Raw genomic sequence first — 12966 nt, 5'->3', positions numbered from 1 at the left:
CCCCGTAGCCTCCCCCTTCCCCATTTATTATGGCTTTTATTGCAAAGAAGAGCAGGGACACTCGGAGCACGAAGTGGCCCATTCACGTCCCCTCCGGCCCGAAAGCCGGGAAGTTTTCCGTTCGTTACCCAGCCCCACCGGTGCTGCGGGGAACCGGGTGCGGGGAAGGGGCGTCAGGCTGGTCCCGGCGGAGAAAAGAGACGCAGAAACGGAGCAAGGGGGTAAAGCAGGGCGGCCGGGGGCAGGCAGACACCTCCATCCTTGCCGGGAGGGGGGTGCTGAGCCGGCGGGGGGCACTTTCCGAGGCCACATCCTGCCCCCCGCTCGGAGCAGGCGGCGGGCGCGTCCCCCCCGCCGGGCGCGGAGCCGGCGGCGCTTGTCCCGTCCCGTCTGCCCCCCCGGGCCGGGAGGCACCCAATCCTCGCCGGCACCGGGGCTACCCCGCCGGCCGTCACGTGGGCCGGGCCGCACCGGGGCCCGCCGTAAAGAGCCGCCGCCGCGGCCGCCGCCGCCACTTCCCCGCCGAGAGCAGCCGGGGACGCAGCCGCCCCACGGGAGACGGCGGCGGCGGCCGGGGGGTGCCCGGGGGAGGGCAGTAGCTGCCCCGCTCTGCTTTGGGGCTGCATTCTTTGCCAACTCCCCTCCCCTGTAAACTTTATTTTTATTTTTATTTTTTTTTCTCATTGGAATTTCCCTGGATGGTCTGAATCCAGCTTCATGCCCACCCGGCCATGTCCGGCGCCGCTCCTGGCCCGCTGCGAAGTAAGTACTAGCCTGCGAAAAGCAACGGAGAAAAAGGGGGTGGAAGCGCGGGAGGGCGACATGGTCCTTCCCAACCTCAGCTCCCCTTTTACCGGCGGGGAATCTGTCCGAACGGACAGGCCGCCCTGCGGCTCTTTTGCTTCTTCAGCCGCAAGCAGCAGCGCCGGGGCCCCGGGCCGACCCTCCCCACTGCCCCGGGACTCCGGGCGCCGCCACCTATGCGGCCCGGACACCCGTGGGACTGAATCGGGGCCCGCTGCCTTCTCACCGCACAAGGCCCAAATACGGGCTTCAGACCCGAGACTCATATATATATATGTACGTATATACGTGTATGTATATATACACACACACATATATATGTATGTATTTATATATATATATATATATATGGGAAGAAAAATATTTTTGATTTTTTTTCTTTTCTTTCCTGGTCCTCGGAAATGCCAAAGCGGCTCAGGGTGGGAACGATCTGGTGTCCCAGGCAGGCGACTCTTTCCATTTCCAGGGAGGTTATTTAATTTCTCACTGGGACTCGGCCACTGCTCTCACCTCAGAGCCGTGTTTTATCACCCACTCCTTACCCCCTCCCATATCGATTTGACGGGAGGAAAGTTTAAAAGGAAACAAAATAAATAAATTAAATAAATAAATTACATTAATTAATTAATTAATTAAATAACTCCCCTCTTGAAGAGGGCAAGGGGCGGGCGGGACGGGGCGGGCTCCGGGTCGCCGTGCAGGTGCGGGCACTCACGGCCCCCGGTTCTTCCCCCGCAGACGCCTCCGAGTGAACCGCAAGGCAACATCTGGGCGCATCTGGCTGGGCGCCGCGCCGGGCCCTGAGCCGCCGCGGACGGACCATGTATCAGGGCCTGGCCCTCGCCCCCAACCATGGCCAGCCGCCGTATTCCCACGACTCCGGCAGCTTCCTGCACTCGTCGGCCGCCTCGCCCGTCTACGTGCCCAGCACGCGGGTGCCCTCGGTGCTCCAGACGCTGCCCTACCTGCAGAGCTGCGAGCCGCACCAGAGCCCGCTGGGCACCCCGCCGGGCTGGCCGCAGGGCGCCGCCGAGCCCGCCGCCTTCAACGGCGGCAGCGCCCACGCGCCCTCGGGCTTCTCGTACCCGCACAGCCCCCCGGGCAGCAGCCCCCCGGGCCGCGACGGCGCCTACCAGGGGTCCCTGCTGCTGGGCGGCGGGGGCCGCGAGCAGTTCGGCAACGCCTTGGTGCGCTCCGTCAACGGCTCCTACTCCAGCGCCTATCCCGCCTACGTGACCCCCGACATCCCTGCCTCCTGGACGGCTGGACACTTTGAGAGCAGCGTGCTGCACAGCCTGCAGACGAGGCAGGCGGCCTTGCCCGGCCGAAGATCCACCTTCGGTAGGTCCGCGGCGCCCCTCACCGCGGCGTCGGGGCTGGGCGCTGGCGGCGGGTTTTGGCGAGGGGCAGTCAGGGTTTCGGCGGGGATAGCACGCGGCAGGGTGGGGAGGATCATTACTGTCGGCCCTTATTGAAGCCGCGATTTTTATTCCTTCCCTCCTCCCACTTCTTGCTGGCCCGATCCTGGGGAGAGCAGCGCGTTTCTGCCCCGTTTCCATCCCCGGGACAGCTCTAGAAAGAAGGGGAAGGAGAAGAAAAGTTTTGTCAAGGCAGGAAAAGATGGTCCGACACTAACGGCAGGCTGGTCCGGGACAGAGACAGGGTGTATGTGTGTATATGTTACACGAAGGGCAAAGAACACGTTTCAAAGCAGAGCAATTCCCCCGGAGGACAGGAGAATGGAGACTGTTCAACCCCTTCCCCCCAGCGATATCTCCTTCCCACAATATCGACTTTGTGCCTGTGCTTCAATACTTACCCTTGTGTTTAAATTAGCAGGGCAGATTTATAGCTCCCTCCCTTTTAAGTAATTTATTGTGGTAAATTAGTTTATATTTGAACAGACTCTCGGTCTCCTAATTCGCCTTCACCCAAACAGGTCCCCAGCTGCATCAGTCTGCGGCCTTTGGAGAGACACTGAAACGCGCTCAGGCGTTGAACAATAAAACCCACTTCAATTCGTTTCCATCCACACCGGAGAGTCCTTTTAAATCAAGTCCCGAGCGAACCTTGTTTGCTTGGATCTTGATTTAAAAGAAACTCGTGTGCAGGGTTTATTACCCCGGGGCATTTCGCCGTCTTTCTCCGGCCACGGCTGGAAAAGTCCTCTAAAAGCCACTTCAAGATCTCAGCGGCGTTATCATCTTTACCGCGCTGAACCGAATTATCTTATCTTTACCCCAAGAACAAAGTAAAGTAGCGAAGCGGCCCCTAACCCAGCCAGCGCCGCCCCGACCAGGGGCCAGGAGCGGCTACTTCCCAGAATTTCCCCTTTGTCTCCAAAAACCCATTCCTGCTTCCCGGGATCTGAGACGGGACCAGTCGGGGCTGCTGCGAGCAAAACTTCGTTGGGCAAAACGGAGGTTTTGCATCTTGACTTGGATGTTTTAATGTCCAGACTGCAGAACTCCATTTTCCCCGGTGTTTATTTTTTTCTCTCTAAGAGTGTAAACCGCTCTTAAATAGCATTTTTTTTTTCATTTAGTAAAATACTGCCCTTTTTCCCGTTTCGTTTTTTTTTCTGTTTTCTTACGTCTTTGTTCTTTTTGTTTCCTTTCTTTCTATTTTCCTTGTTCCTTTTTAATTTTTTCCTCTTCCTCTTTTTTATTTTCTTTCCGTTGGCCCATTTTTAATACTTTCGAAAATGCAAAAACAACAGAGAGCATTTTTTTGAAAGAAAATAACATCCCTGATCGAGGAAGTTATCAAAAAAAAAAGAGAGAGAGAGAAAGATAGAGAGAAAGAAAGAGAGACAGAAAAAGAAAAGAAAAAGAAAGAAGGAGAAAGAGATAGAAAGGGGGAAGGGGAAAGGAACAAGCCTTTCTACCGAGGGCTCGTTCCTGCTGTGGGCTGCCCATTTGCTCCGCAGCCGCGTTCGGGCAGGGGGGAGCTGCGAGAGCTGTTCGGGCGCGGGCGGCTCCGCTGCTTCCTCTTGGCTTTTTCGGGAAAATGAAAAGCGGGAAAAAGTCTCACTGAAGGGGAGTTGGATGGAAATAATAATAATATAAATAAATAAATAAATAAGCTCCGAAAGGGCTGTAGGGGCCGGGGAGAACCCGCCGCGCCGCTTGCGCGGGAGAGCTCCGCGCCCCGCGGGGTGATTGATGCGGCGCCCGTCGCAGCGCGTCCCCAGCCCGGCCGTCGCCGCCAGGCAGCCCCCGCCAGCCGTGATTGGGATCAGGGAAGTCCGTTCCCCGCCCTCCTCTTTTCCCCCCCATATTTCCCCCTTATCACTTGCAATAACAGCGGGGCGATGCTTTATTTTCCCAGCCGGGGCAGCGAGGGCACCGCGCTTGGCCGGAGCCCCCGTGCGCCCCCCCCCCCGCGCTCACCCTCCACGGTCTTTGGGCGGGGGCATCTTTCTGCCTTTAGGCAAAAAATATATATATATATTTTGGAGGGTGGGCAGGATGGGGGTGAATAGTTTAATCCCCCAGCCCAGGATGCGCTTTACAGTGTGGCAGCAGACCCCCCTGCCCGGGGTTGCTGGGCGGGCAGGATGCGCGTCCCGGTGGTCCCGTGCGCTGGAGCCGGCTCCTGACCAAGCAGTATTTTTCCTCTGTCCCGCAGAGTACTTGGAGGAGTTCCCTGGGGACGGCAGGGAGTGCGTCAACTGCGGGGCCATGTCCACACCGCTCTGGAGGAAGGATGGCACCGGCCACTACCTGTGCAACGCCTGTGGGCTCTACCACAAAATGAACGGCATCAACCGGCCGCTCAAGCCACAGAAGAGGCTGGTAAGAAGAGGGACATCCCACCCTGCCCTCCCAAGGAATCCCCTCTCATCCCAGGTTGGGACCGCGGGGATGGCTAAGGGCAAGATCCGTGTGGCAATCCTGACCCAGGGGGATGCTCATGGTGCCAGGCTCTGTGTGTCCGTGGTGAGGTCCGTTCGGCTCAGTGGGATCTGCCCAATGTAGGAAACAGAGGCAAAATCGGTTCTGCTGTATATAAAATGCCACCAAACCCAGCAGGAGCCTCTTGTCGCTGGTCCTCACCAGCTTGAGTGGGAGCTGGGAGGAGCAGAGCGAAGCCAAGCAGAGGATTGTGCCTAACGCAGCTGATCTGCAGCCCGGGTATGGGTGGAAAGGGACCAGAGGAGTCTCGGGGCTGCGCGGAGAGAACAGGACCTGGCCGAGACAAGGGGTCTGGTGGCCTTTCCTATGGGCTGGGGACAAGTGGGTCTCTGTGGGCTTCTCCCAGCTCCATTCCTGCAGCAGACCAGCCATTTTTTCTTTCATTCTTTCTTTCTTTCTTTTTCTTTCTATTCTTTCTATTGTTTCTATTTCCTACCTGTTCATGCAGATACTTGTCTTCTAGGCAGAGTAGCTGGATAGGAGACAGGGACCCAGATCTGGCTGAGGTGGGTTTGGGGGAGCAGGATGAGGCCCATGATGATGCCAGGAAACCCCTGCTGCATCTGCCAGTGCGGGCCAGCTCGGGATTCTGTAGCCTAACGCATTAATTGCATTAATGCATTAATTCTCCCGCAACATAGCCCGAGGCTTCCTCCAATTGGAATCTCATGGTGAGAGAGGAAAGGCATGTGCTTTATTTGTACAGTCACTTTGGGATGTTTAAATTTGGTGGTAACAGTTTTGCTTTCAGAGCCAGCAGCAGCAGTGGTCACTGCAGACAGGATGTTTGTCGCGGGGCTGGGAGCTCCTCCGGGTGCATTCGGGCAGTTGTTTTTCTGCTGCAAAACCAATTATTAGCAATAATACGAGGGTGTGGAATTTCTGGTTAATAGCACCATAAAAATAATTTGAGATTGAGCAAAATGCATCATTCTGCTCCTGCTACTGTAAATGTAACTCTGTATTTACCAAATGCAATGAGCGGCGAGTGGCTCTGTGGCAAAGCACAGCTGGGATCTGCTTTCTAATGAGCATAAAACGGACTCATTTCTGTGAAACATTTTGCATGATCTGATAGGATTTGTCTGCTCTCTGAGAACATCTCTGATCTCCTTTAATGCAATTAAATCTGCATCCCGGCATCAGATCCTGCTCTCTGCAGAGCTGCAAATCTCAGGGTTATGCTGCTTGTTTCTTTGCAGCCAGTACAATCTGCAAAACAGTTTAAATACAAGTCTGTATTTTGGCGAATGGCTGGTGTCAAAATATGCTGCTGGATAGATTCTCAGGGCTTTTTCGACAGCTTTTCCACAAAGACATCAAGGAAGATAGGTCGTACTGTTGTTAAACACTTTATTTCGCCTGCTCTGGTGGCAGCGAGGCCGACAGCAGGAGCAGTGACGGTCCCTGCGGCATGGGGACGTCGACCCTCAGGGCTTGTCTGGGTGGCATCCGCTGGGCGTTTCTCAGCAAATCATTTTCTGCTGGCGAACACTCATGCAGAGGGTTGGGATGTTTCCTGGGGATGAGCAAATTTGTTTGGGAATTATCAAAGCACTTCCAATCCTTTTTTCTTTTTTGGCTCTTATCGAAGTCCAATAATACTGTGGCCCAAATGAAGGAGCCGGTTCTTATCACAGGGAAATGCTTCTTTTGGGAGGAAATACCCAAAGAGATTCTGTTTTATAGAAAAGGGGCTGCACGTCTGACTTTCCATCCTGCTTTTGGGACAAAATGTTTCAAAACCTTGTGTTTTCCCAAGGGGTTTGATGGCTCCCTCTGTCCCTCTGGTTTCGGATGCCTGTTTTCCTAATGCCCAGCCTTGCGTGGGATGTCTCCGGTGCCACGTAACCTCGCTGCGCCGTTTGGGTGGGAATGGGGTGGAGAGCATGGTGAAACATCGCTGCTCTAGGAGCCCAGCGGTCACTGCAACAAGGCTGTGAAATACAGACCCAGCGAGGGAAAAACGGTTGCTTTTGTGCTCTACCTGCCGACCTTTGCTCTGTAACTGGATACTGCTTTGCGGGTTATTCTGACTTCTGTTTTTCCAAAGCAAAGTCCCACTAAGAGAAAGGGTGCTGTGCTTCCTGCATGGGCACGTGGACCTGGTGACTCTGCAGGGACAACATGGACGAGAGGGATGGGAGCAGCATGTTGCTTTAGGCAACATTGTTGCTCTATCCAAAGTCCCTCGGTGCATCTCACCAGGTGATACCTGAGATCCAGTCCTAAAAGCTGGATCTCTTTTAGCATCCAGGAGCAGCAGCTGGAGCTGGATGGCTCCGTTGTGGGCATGAAACTCTGTTATTGCAGTAGCGTTTGGGGCTCAGAGCTGCATTTCGTGATGAGGGATGGATGCAACAGTCAGTGTGTGCTCAGCAACCTCTATGCGGAGTGGTGTACAAGGTGTACAAGGACTAATCGGAGGCAATTTTTACAGTCTGGACTTAGTGGGGTTTTTTTAGTCTGTCTTTTTTTTTTCAAAAAAAAAAAGTGGTTTCACTTTTGGAGGGAGTGGGCACAGGACTGAGGATCACCTGGTGCAAAATGACAGAAGATACATGTGCTGGGTACAGGGTCTGTGGCGCGTGGCTTAGTTTTCCCATTGCTGTCAGTTCCTGCAGTTCTCCAGGCCTCTGGGATGCGTGAGATGAATCCCGGGTGCTGCAGGAGTGTTTTGCTCCAAGCCTCCCCTTGGAGCTGCCTTGGGAGGTGAGGCAACAAGCCACAGCAGCTCCCTGACCTCATGTCTCTCAATATGCTTTGCTGCAGCATCTTCTCTATCAAACCCAGCTACTCGCCTAGCACAGAAGCATCTATTAGATCTTTTAGGAACCCAGGTGCTTTTTTACCTTTTTTTTTTCTATGAAAACCCCGAGGTTTTGCTTCGACTTTCAAGAAGGTGGTGAAGCAAAGTCTCTGCTGGTTTTGGGCTCCTTGCAGGAGATCTGAATTTCTTGGGCTCTCCTAGTACACGTTTGTGTGCTGAATTTCTTAGGCGCTAACACTCATTTGGCTCAATACACCCCAGCCCCGACTCCTCGTGCTTGGCAGCAGCTGGCCCTCGAGTGTGGTCACTTTTGTGTGCGTGTGCACCGCATTTGTATAAATAAACCCCGGAGCACAACGCTGAAGTCAACAACTTCCTAGACAAGGTCAGCGCTACAAAGGCCGGGCGGAGGCTGGCAGCAACGCATTGAATTTTAGGGGATCTGCTGGGAAAGCAGCAATGACACATTGTGCCCTCGTCCTTCAGCGAGCGCGAGCAGCCTTGAGTGTCCCTTCCTGGCTGCGTGGGCAAGTTGCAGCAGCAGCAGCTCCTCCGAGGTGGGATAGGGACAGGGTGCCCTTCCCTGCCCCGCTGCCCGCGGGCGAGCGGAGTCCTTGGGGCTTTCCCAAGGGCTCTGCTTTCGCCATTCCCAAGCGGTGACAACAGGGCTGGGCACAGCCAGCCCAGGGCTGAGTGCTCCCAAATTCCCCCTATGCGAGTTGGGAGCTGCCCTGGAGCTGATTTGAGGGCTGCAGCCACAAGGCTCCTTCCTGGTGGAGCATAGGGAGGTGCTGAGCTCGGGATCTCACTGTGCCACCACGTTCCCTATCAGGGCGCTGAGGAGACTGTGTTCTCCTTTGTACCATGCTTGTCAGCTTGCACCTCGGTGTATTATTTTTGTCCGGTTATTTCTTGAAAGATAAATAATTTCTCAAGCGATGCAGTCGTTTGCACACTGTTGCTGCAAGCGCTTTGCTTAGCAACCAGTGACTCAAAGCTTGGACATGTCACCTCTGCCTTTTGAAACCCAATGCTGATCCTTATTTGACTACTAACCTTGTAAAAACATTTTGCTTTTTTATTCCCACTCAACCCACCTCATTCATCACGATGTTTTGTCATGATATCGAGCAATAATGGAAAAAAACCCCAACCGAACAAGGCCAGGCCATCCCCGCTGCCTGCGTCACCTATTGTCCGTCTTTGAGGGGAATCAAAGTGACTTTTCTCAGGGCGGGGGAACGTATTCAGGCAACTGAAGGTGGAGATTCTGTGGTATTACTCATGTCACCACCATCTTCATGCCTATTTCGTCTCTTATCGGAATAGTTTGGATGCCTCATGCTAAGGGACATCCAAGTGGAATGCATATTTAATGTGCACTTCTGCATATTGGGACTCCTGCGCTTCCCAGCACGCAGAGAGAGCAGCCGAGCCAAGCCTGCTGCTCCTGCCAGGATTTCCCATCTCTTTTTGGAGAAGGAAAATATAAATGTTTCATTAAAGCATCCATTAGCGTGTCAGAGGCGGTGATCACTGCACCCACAAAATATGTAATTAATTAATGTTTACAAGGTGTTTCAGCAGCCTGGAGGAGAATGGATTATGTGTGAGACAGGCGATTAATAACCCCTCTTGTCACATCGGACTGGGCCAACTCAGCTCGGTTTGGTTCTGCTCACTTCAGCCAATTGATTCCAGTTGTCTTAAAGCAGAGATTAATTGGGATGTTATTAACTCCAATGGCAGTTCTGAGTGCAGAAAAGCAGAACAGTTCTCTTAAAGCAACCACAGTTTTTTGTAGTGGTCATAACGTGTGTGCGCTTAAAGCCTGGCTGGTATTTTCATGAACTTTCTCCATCTCACTGGGTCTCTAGGAGAAGAGACCTCCTCTGTGTTATGAGTTATGATTATTCTCTCTCTGCATTATGAGTTATGACTGTTTGGAGCAGATTTGCTGAAATTTTGTGAAATGGGTTGGGAGGATATTTGCCAGGTTTATTAAGCCCAATAAAACAAACAAATAAAAGTGGTTGCAAATTGGAGTGATCTCACTTGCATGCTATTCCTTTGATTGGAATTTGGCTATCTTGCGCGATTCGCATTTTCCAGGAAATCGCTGCAATCGGAGATCTTATTCCTGTTGGGAAGGAAGCTTCCCGCGCGCATCGGTGGCTTGTTTGCTTCTCTTGCAGTCGTCGTCCCGGCGCGCCGGGCTCTGTTGCACTAACTGCCACACCACCAACACGACGCTCTGGAGGAGGAACGCCGAGGGGGAGCCCGTCTGCAACGCCTGCGGCCTCTACATGAAGCTGCACGGGGTAAGCGGCGCCGCCGACCCGCTCTGAGAGCATCTGGGCTCGGGATAGCTGGGATGGGCTCAGCCCCATCTCCGGGACCCAGAGGTTGGCTGATAACCTGTGTCCCCATAGGGTGGGAATGACTCAGATCATGTCCATGAGCCAGAGGAGAATCCCTCCTTCCTTATGGGTCCCTTTAGACCCCTGCCGTAAAGGCTAAAGTCTTGTTATCCCATCCCATTCCCTGTGAGCCACGTAGGCCCCAGCTGTCACCATAATTTAATAGGGCCCTGTCATAAAGGTCACTAATAAATCAGGAAAAGGAAAATAGGAAATAGAGGAAAAAACAGAATTGGTGGGAAAGCCTGAGCCGTTAGCCTTATACATCTTCCAGCCAAGGCCTGCTGAGGAGAAAAATAGCCCGTAGCGAAGGACAAGGACTTTAGGTGCAGCGTGCGAACGGGGAAGCGGCCCGCGTGCGGGAAGGATCCCGGGGAAAGGCGATGCTAATGATGCCAAACGTTTGGGTGCCAAGGTGCCGCGGCCTCTGGCCATGAAAAAGGAAAGTATCCAGACCAGGAAACGGAAGCCTAAGAACATCAGCAAAGGCAAAAGCTCCACAGGTGAAGTGCTTTTATTATTGTCCCTGAAGCGGGCGGAAAGTCGGGGTGGGAAAAGCTGCTGGATGCGAAAAGCTGCTGGGTGGGAAAGCCCAGCCAAGCTCTTGCTTGTATGGATCTGCGGGGTTGGGATCAATGGGATAAATGCAAATTCCAGGGCTGGGAATGTATTTAAGGATTGAGAGGGACTCAGCATGATGCTCTCAGCATTTGCTCCTCCAGCTGGTGCAAAGATAAGTTGTGCCAGGCTGTGAAAGGCTTCTCCTCCTCCTCCTCCTCTTCTTCCTCTTCCTCCTGCTCCAGCAATACTTCAGCAGCCAGATACAGACCCTCACACTGTGGGAGGGAACAGCCTAATGACACCCTGAGATGTGATGGCCCCATTAAAATACAGCTTTGCTCAAAACCACTTTTTTTCCTTCCCTATGTCGCTTCATCATCTGGTCAAAATTATCTTCCAGGGTCTACGACTTCGGCCACCAACTCCCCTTCTTCCATTACCAACTCAGACAGCACGGTCACTTTAAAGTCAGAGCCCAGTGCCACCTCGCAGTACCCTGGACAAGCCGTCGTGTCCGTGTCCCAGGTAAGCCCAGGGTGTCCTGCTGCCCTCTGCCATTTCTGGGCAGCGATGTTCGCTGCGTCATTTGTGTCACTTATACTGCAAATTTTGGGCTAGATTCATGCCCTGGTGAGGCACCTTGGTGCTGAGCTGGACTTGCTTCTCATCTCCTACCACCAAGGGGATGCAAGCAAATCCTTGCAGCTATGACCCTGCTGATTCAGTGGAACCAGACCTAGCTGGAAACTTCCATAATTCCCAAGAACAGGCTTGTTGGGTGTGCAGTCCCTGTGGCCCTGAGGTGCTCCACGCTCACTGAGCTGCAATGCTCACTGGAGATGCCTGAGCGTACTTCAGCCTCACTGATTTGTTTGGAAGGGTTGCTGCTTTCTCTTGGCAGTGGACAAACAATGCCTCTAAATCAACCCATCAATCAAAATATTGCAGCCCTACAATATCTTTATGTTGGGTCTCATCAAGCCCTCCATGCCTGTACGGAAGCGAAGTTCCGCTCAAAAGCCAGAATGTTTGGCTTGGGGCCATCTGGACTTTATGGGAGAGAGTTTTTTGGCTAAAATTGGTAGATCTGATTTGTGCAGTGCTCTTAAAAACACACATGTGCTTAGAGACCTCTGAACTGGACACGGTCAGGCAATGAATAGTTGGAGAGAGGCACTGGGACGCTCCTTGCACTCCCCAGCCAGGTGATGCTGTGTCCTCTGAGGATGCTCCAAGGGTGCAGAATTAGTGCAAGGGCCAACCCATCACATTCATCATCTGCCACATTCCTACCTTAACGTGGTGATGAGGGTGATCATATCCCTTTGCCTAGCAGCAATGGCCTTATATTATACCCCATGAATCCTGGCTAAAAAGGCAAGAAAAGTACTATGAATTCCGGCCACTTGGAGTGGAGGCTCTGGGAACTATCCAACTCCAAGGGAAGTGTCCATGGCTCCCCGGTCACCTTCTCCTCCGTCACCCCACAGGCGCCCGGGCAGCCGGAGGACACGCTGGCCGCCGGCGACTTCAAGTTCGAGGCGGAGGATTACGGCTTCCCGGGCGGCAGCGCCGCGCAGCCCGCGGGGCTCAGCGTCCCGCTCCGGCAGGACTCCTGGTGCGCGCTGGCCCTCGCCTAGGAGCGCGGGAGCCTGCGGAGCGGCGCCGAGGGACGCGCCACCGCGGAAGGACAGATTTCTCGCAGAGGATGCGGGTGAAAAACGCCAGCCGGGAACACCGAGCTCGGCACCAGCTTCCCGGTAGGAAGCTTTGCCTCATCCAGCAGGACCCGGAGCGGCCTCCCTGGAGCAGGAGAGCTGGGGATGCTTCTGCTTTCGCCAGGAAAGCCTCCGTCCTCCGGAGATGAAACCAAGAAATAAATGCATCCCCGAATCTTATGTTTATTTTCGCGGTGATTTCTCCCTCCTATGACTCCTCTGTGTGCAATTTATTCCACTTTCCAATAAAGACTGTAATAACGCAGCATCAAATAACTTAATTTTATTAAAATGTAAACTGTGTGGCCTCCTTTATGTTTTATTGGCCACAGCAGGAAAAAAAAAAGAAGAAGAAGAAAAAGCTGTTTTTAAACATTTACTGTTTTATATTAAAAACAATCATCTCGATAGAGCGCTCGCTTCCGAAGCGCTCAGCGCTCAGCTGCCGGGCTGGCGAGCCACACGTCAAATAAACACGCTGCTCTTCCCATTCCAGCTCTAAACGAAGATTTATTATTATTATTATTAATATTTTAGTCTAACTGTGGGACAAAAAAAAAAGGTGAAAAGCTCCCAATAATAAAAGAATACAGTTTTCTTTGCTATTTCCTGATTGCTTTCAATACTGCCAGCTCCAAGCACTAGATTGTCCTAAGTCACTCAAGTTAAGGGACTAGTTGAGAGACCTGAGAAGCTGGAGGAAAAAAAGGGAATTTGAGATTGGATTTTCTCCTATTTGGGAGATGTTTCAAGTGGAGGGTGCCCAGCTTTTCAGC

General features: G+C 53.1%; 1 protein-coding gene across 1 annotated transcript; it reads left to right on the top strand.

The window, feature by feature from the left end:
* The first annotated feature begins 1546 nt into the window (after positions 1 to 1546).
* Positions 1547 to 12112, top strand: GATA5 (GATA binding protein 5). The gene is made up of 6 exons (XM_088527971.1): positions 1547 to 2145; positions 4435 to 4601; positions 9687 to 9812; positions 10327 to 10414; positions 10873 to 10997; positions 11963 to 12112. The coding sequence occupies exons 1-6, from the start codon at positions 1626 to 1628 to the stop codon at positions 12110 to 12112; spliced, it is 1176 nt and encodes a 391-aa protein (XP_088384097.1). The 5' UTR covers positions 1547 to 1625.
* The last annotated feature ends 854 nt before the right edge of the window (positions 12113 to 12966 follow it).

The sequence above is a fragment of the Tinamus guttatus genome, unplaced genomic scaffold (genome assembly GCF_059628265.1).
Source record: "Tinamus guttatus ecotype Peru unplaced genomic scaffold, ASM5962826v1 Tinamus_guttatus_pri_ptg000027l, whole genome shotgun sequence".
Lineage (NCBI taxonomy): Eukaryota > Metazoa > Chordata > Aves > Tinamiformes > Tinamidae > Tinamus > Tinamus guttatus.
The sequence above is the reverse complement of the archived record's forward strand: the minus strand, read 5'-3'. Positions and strand labels throughout refer to the sequence as shown.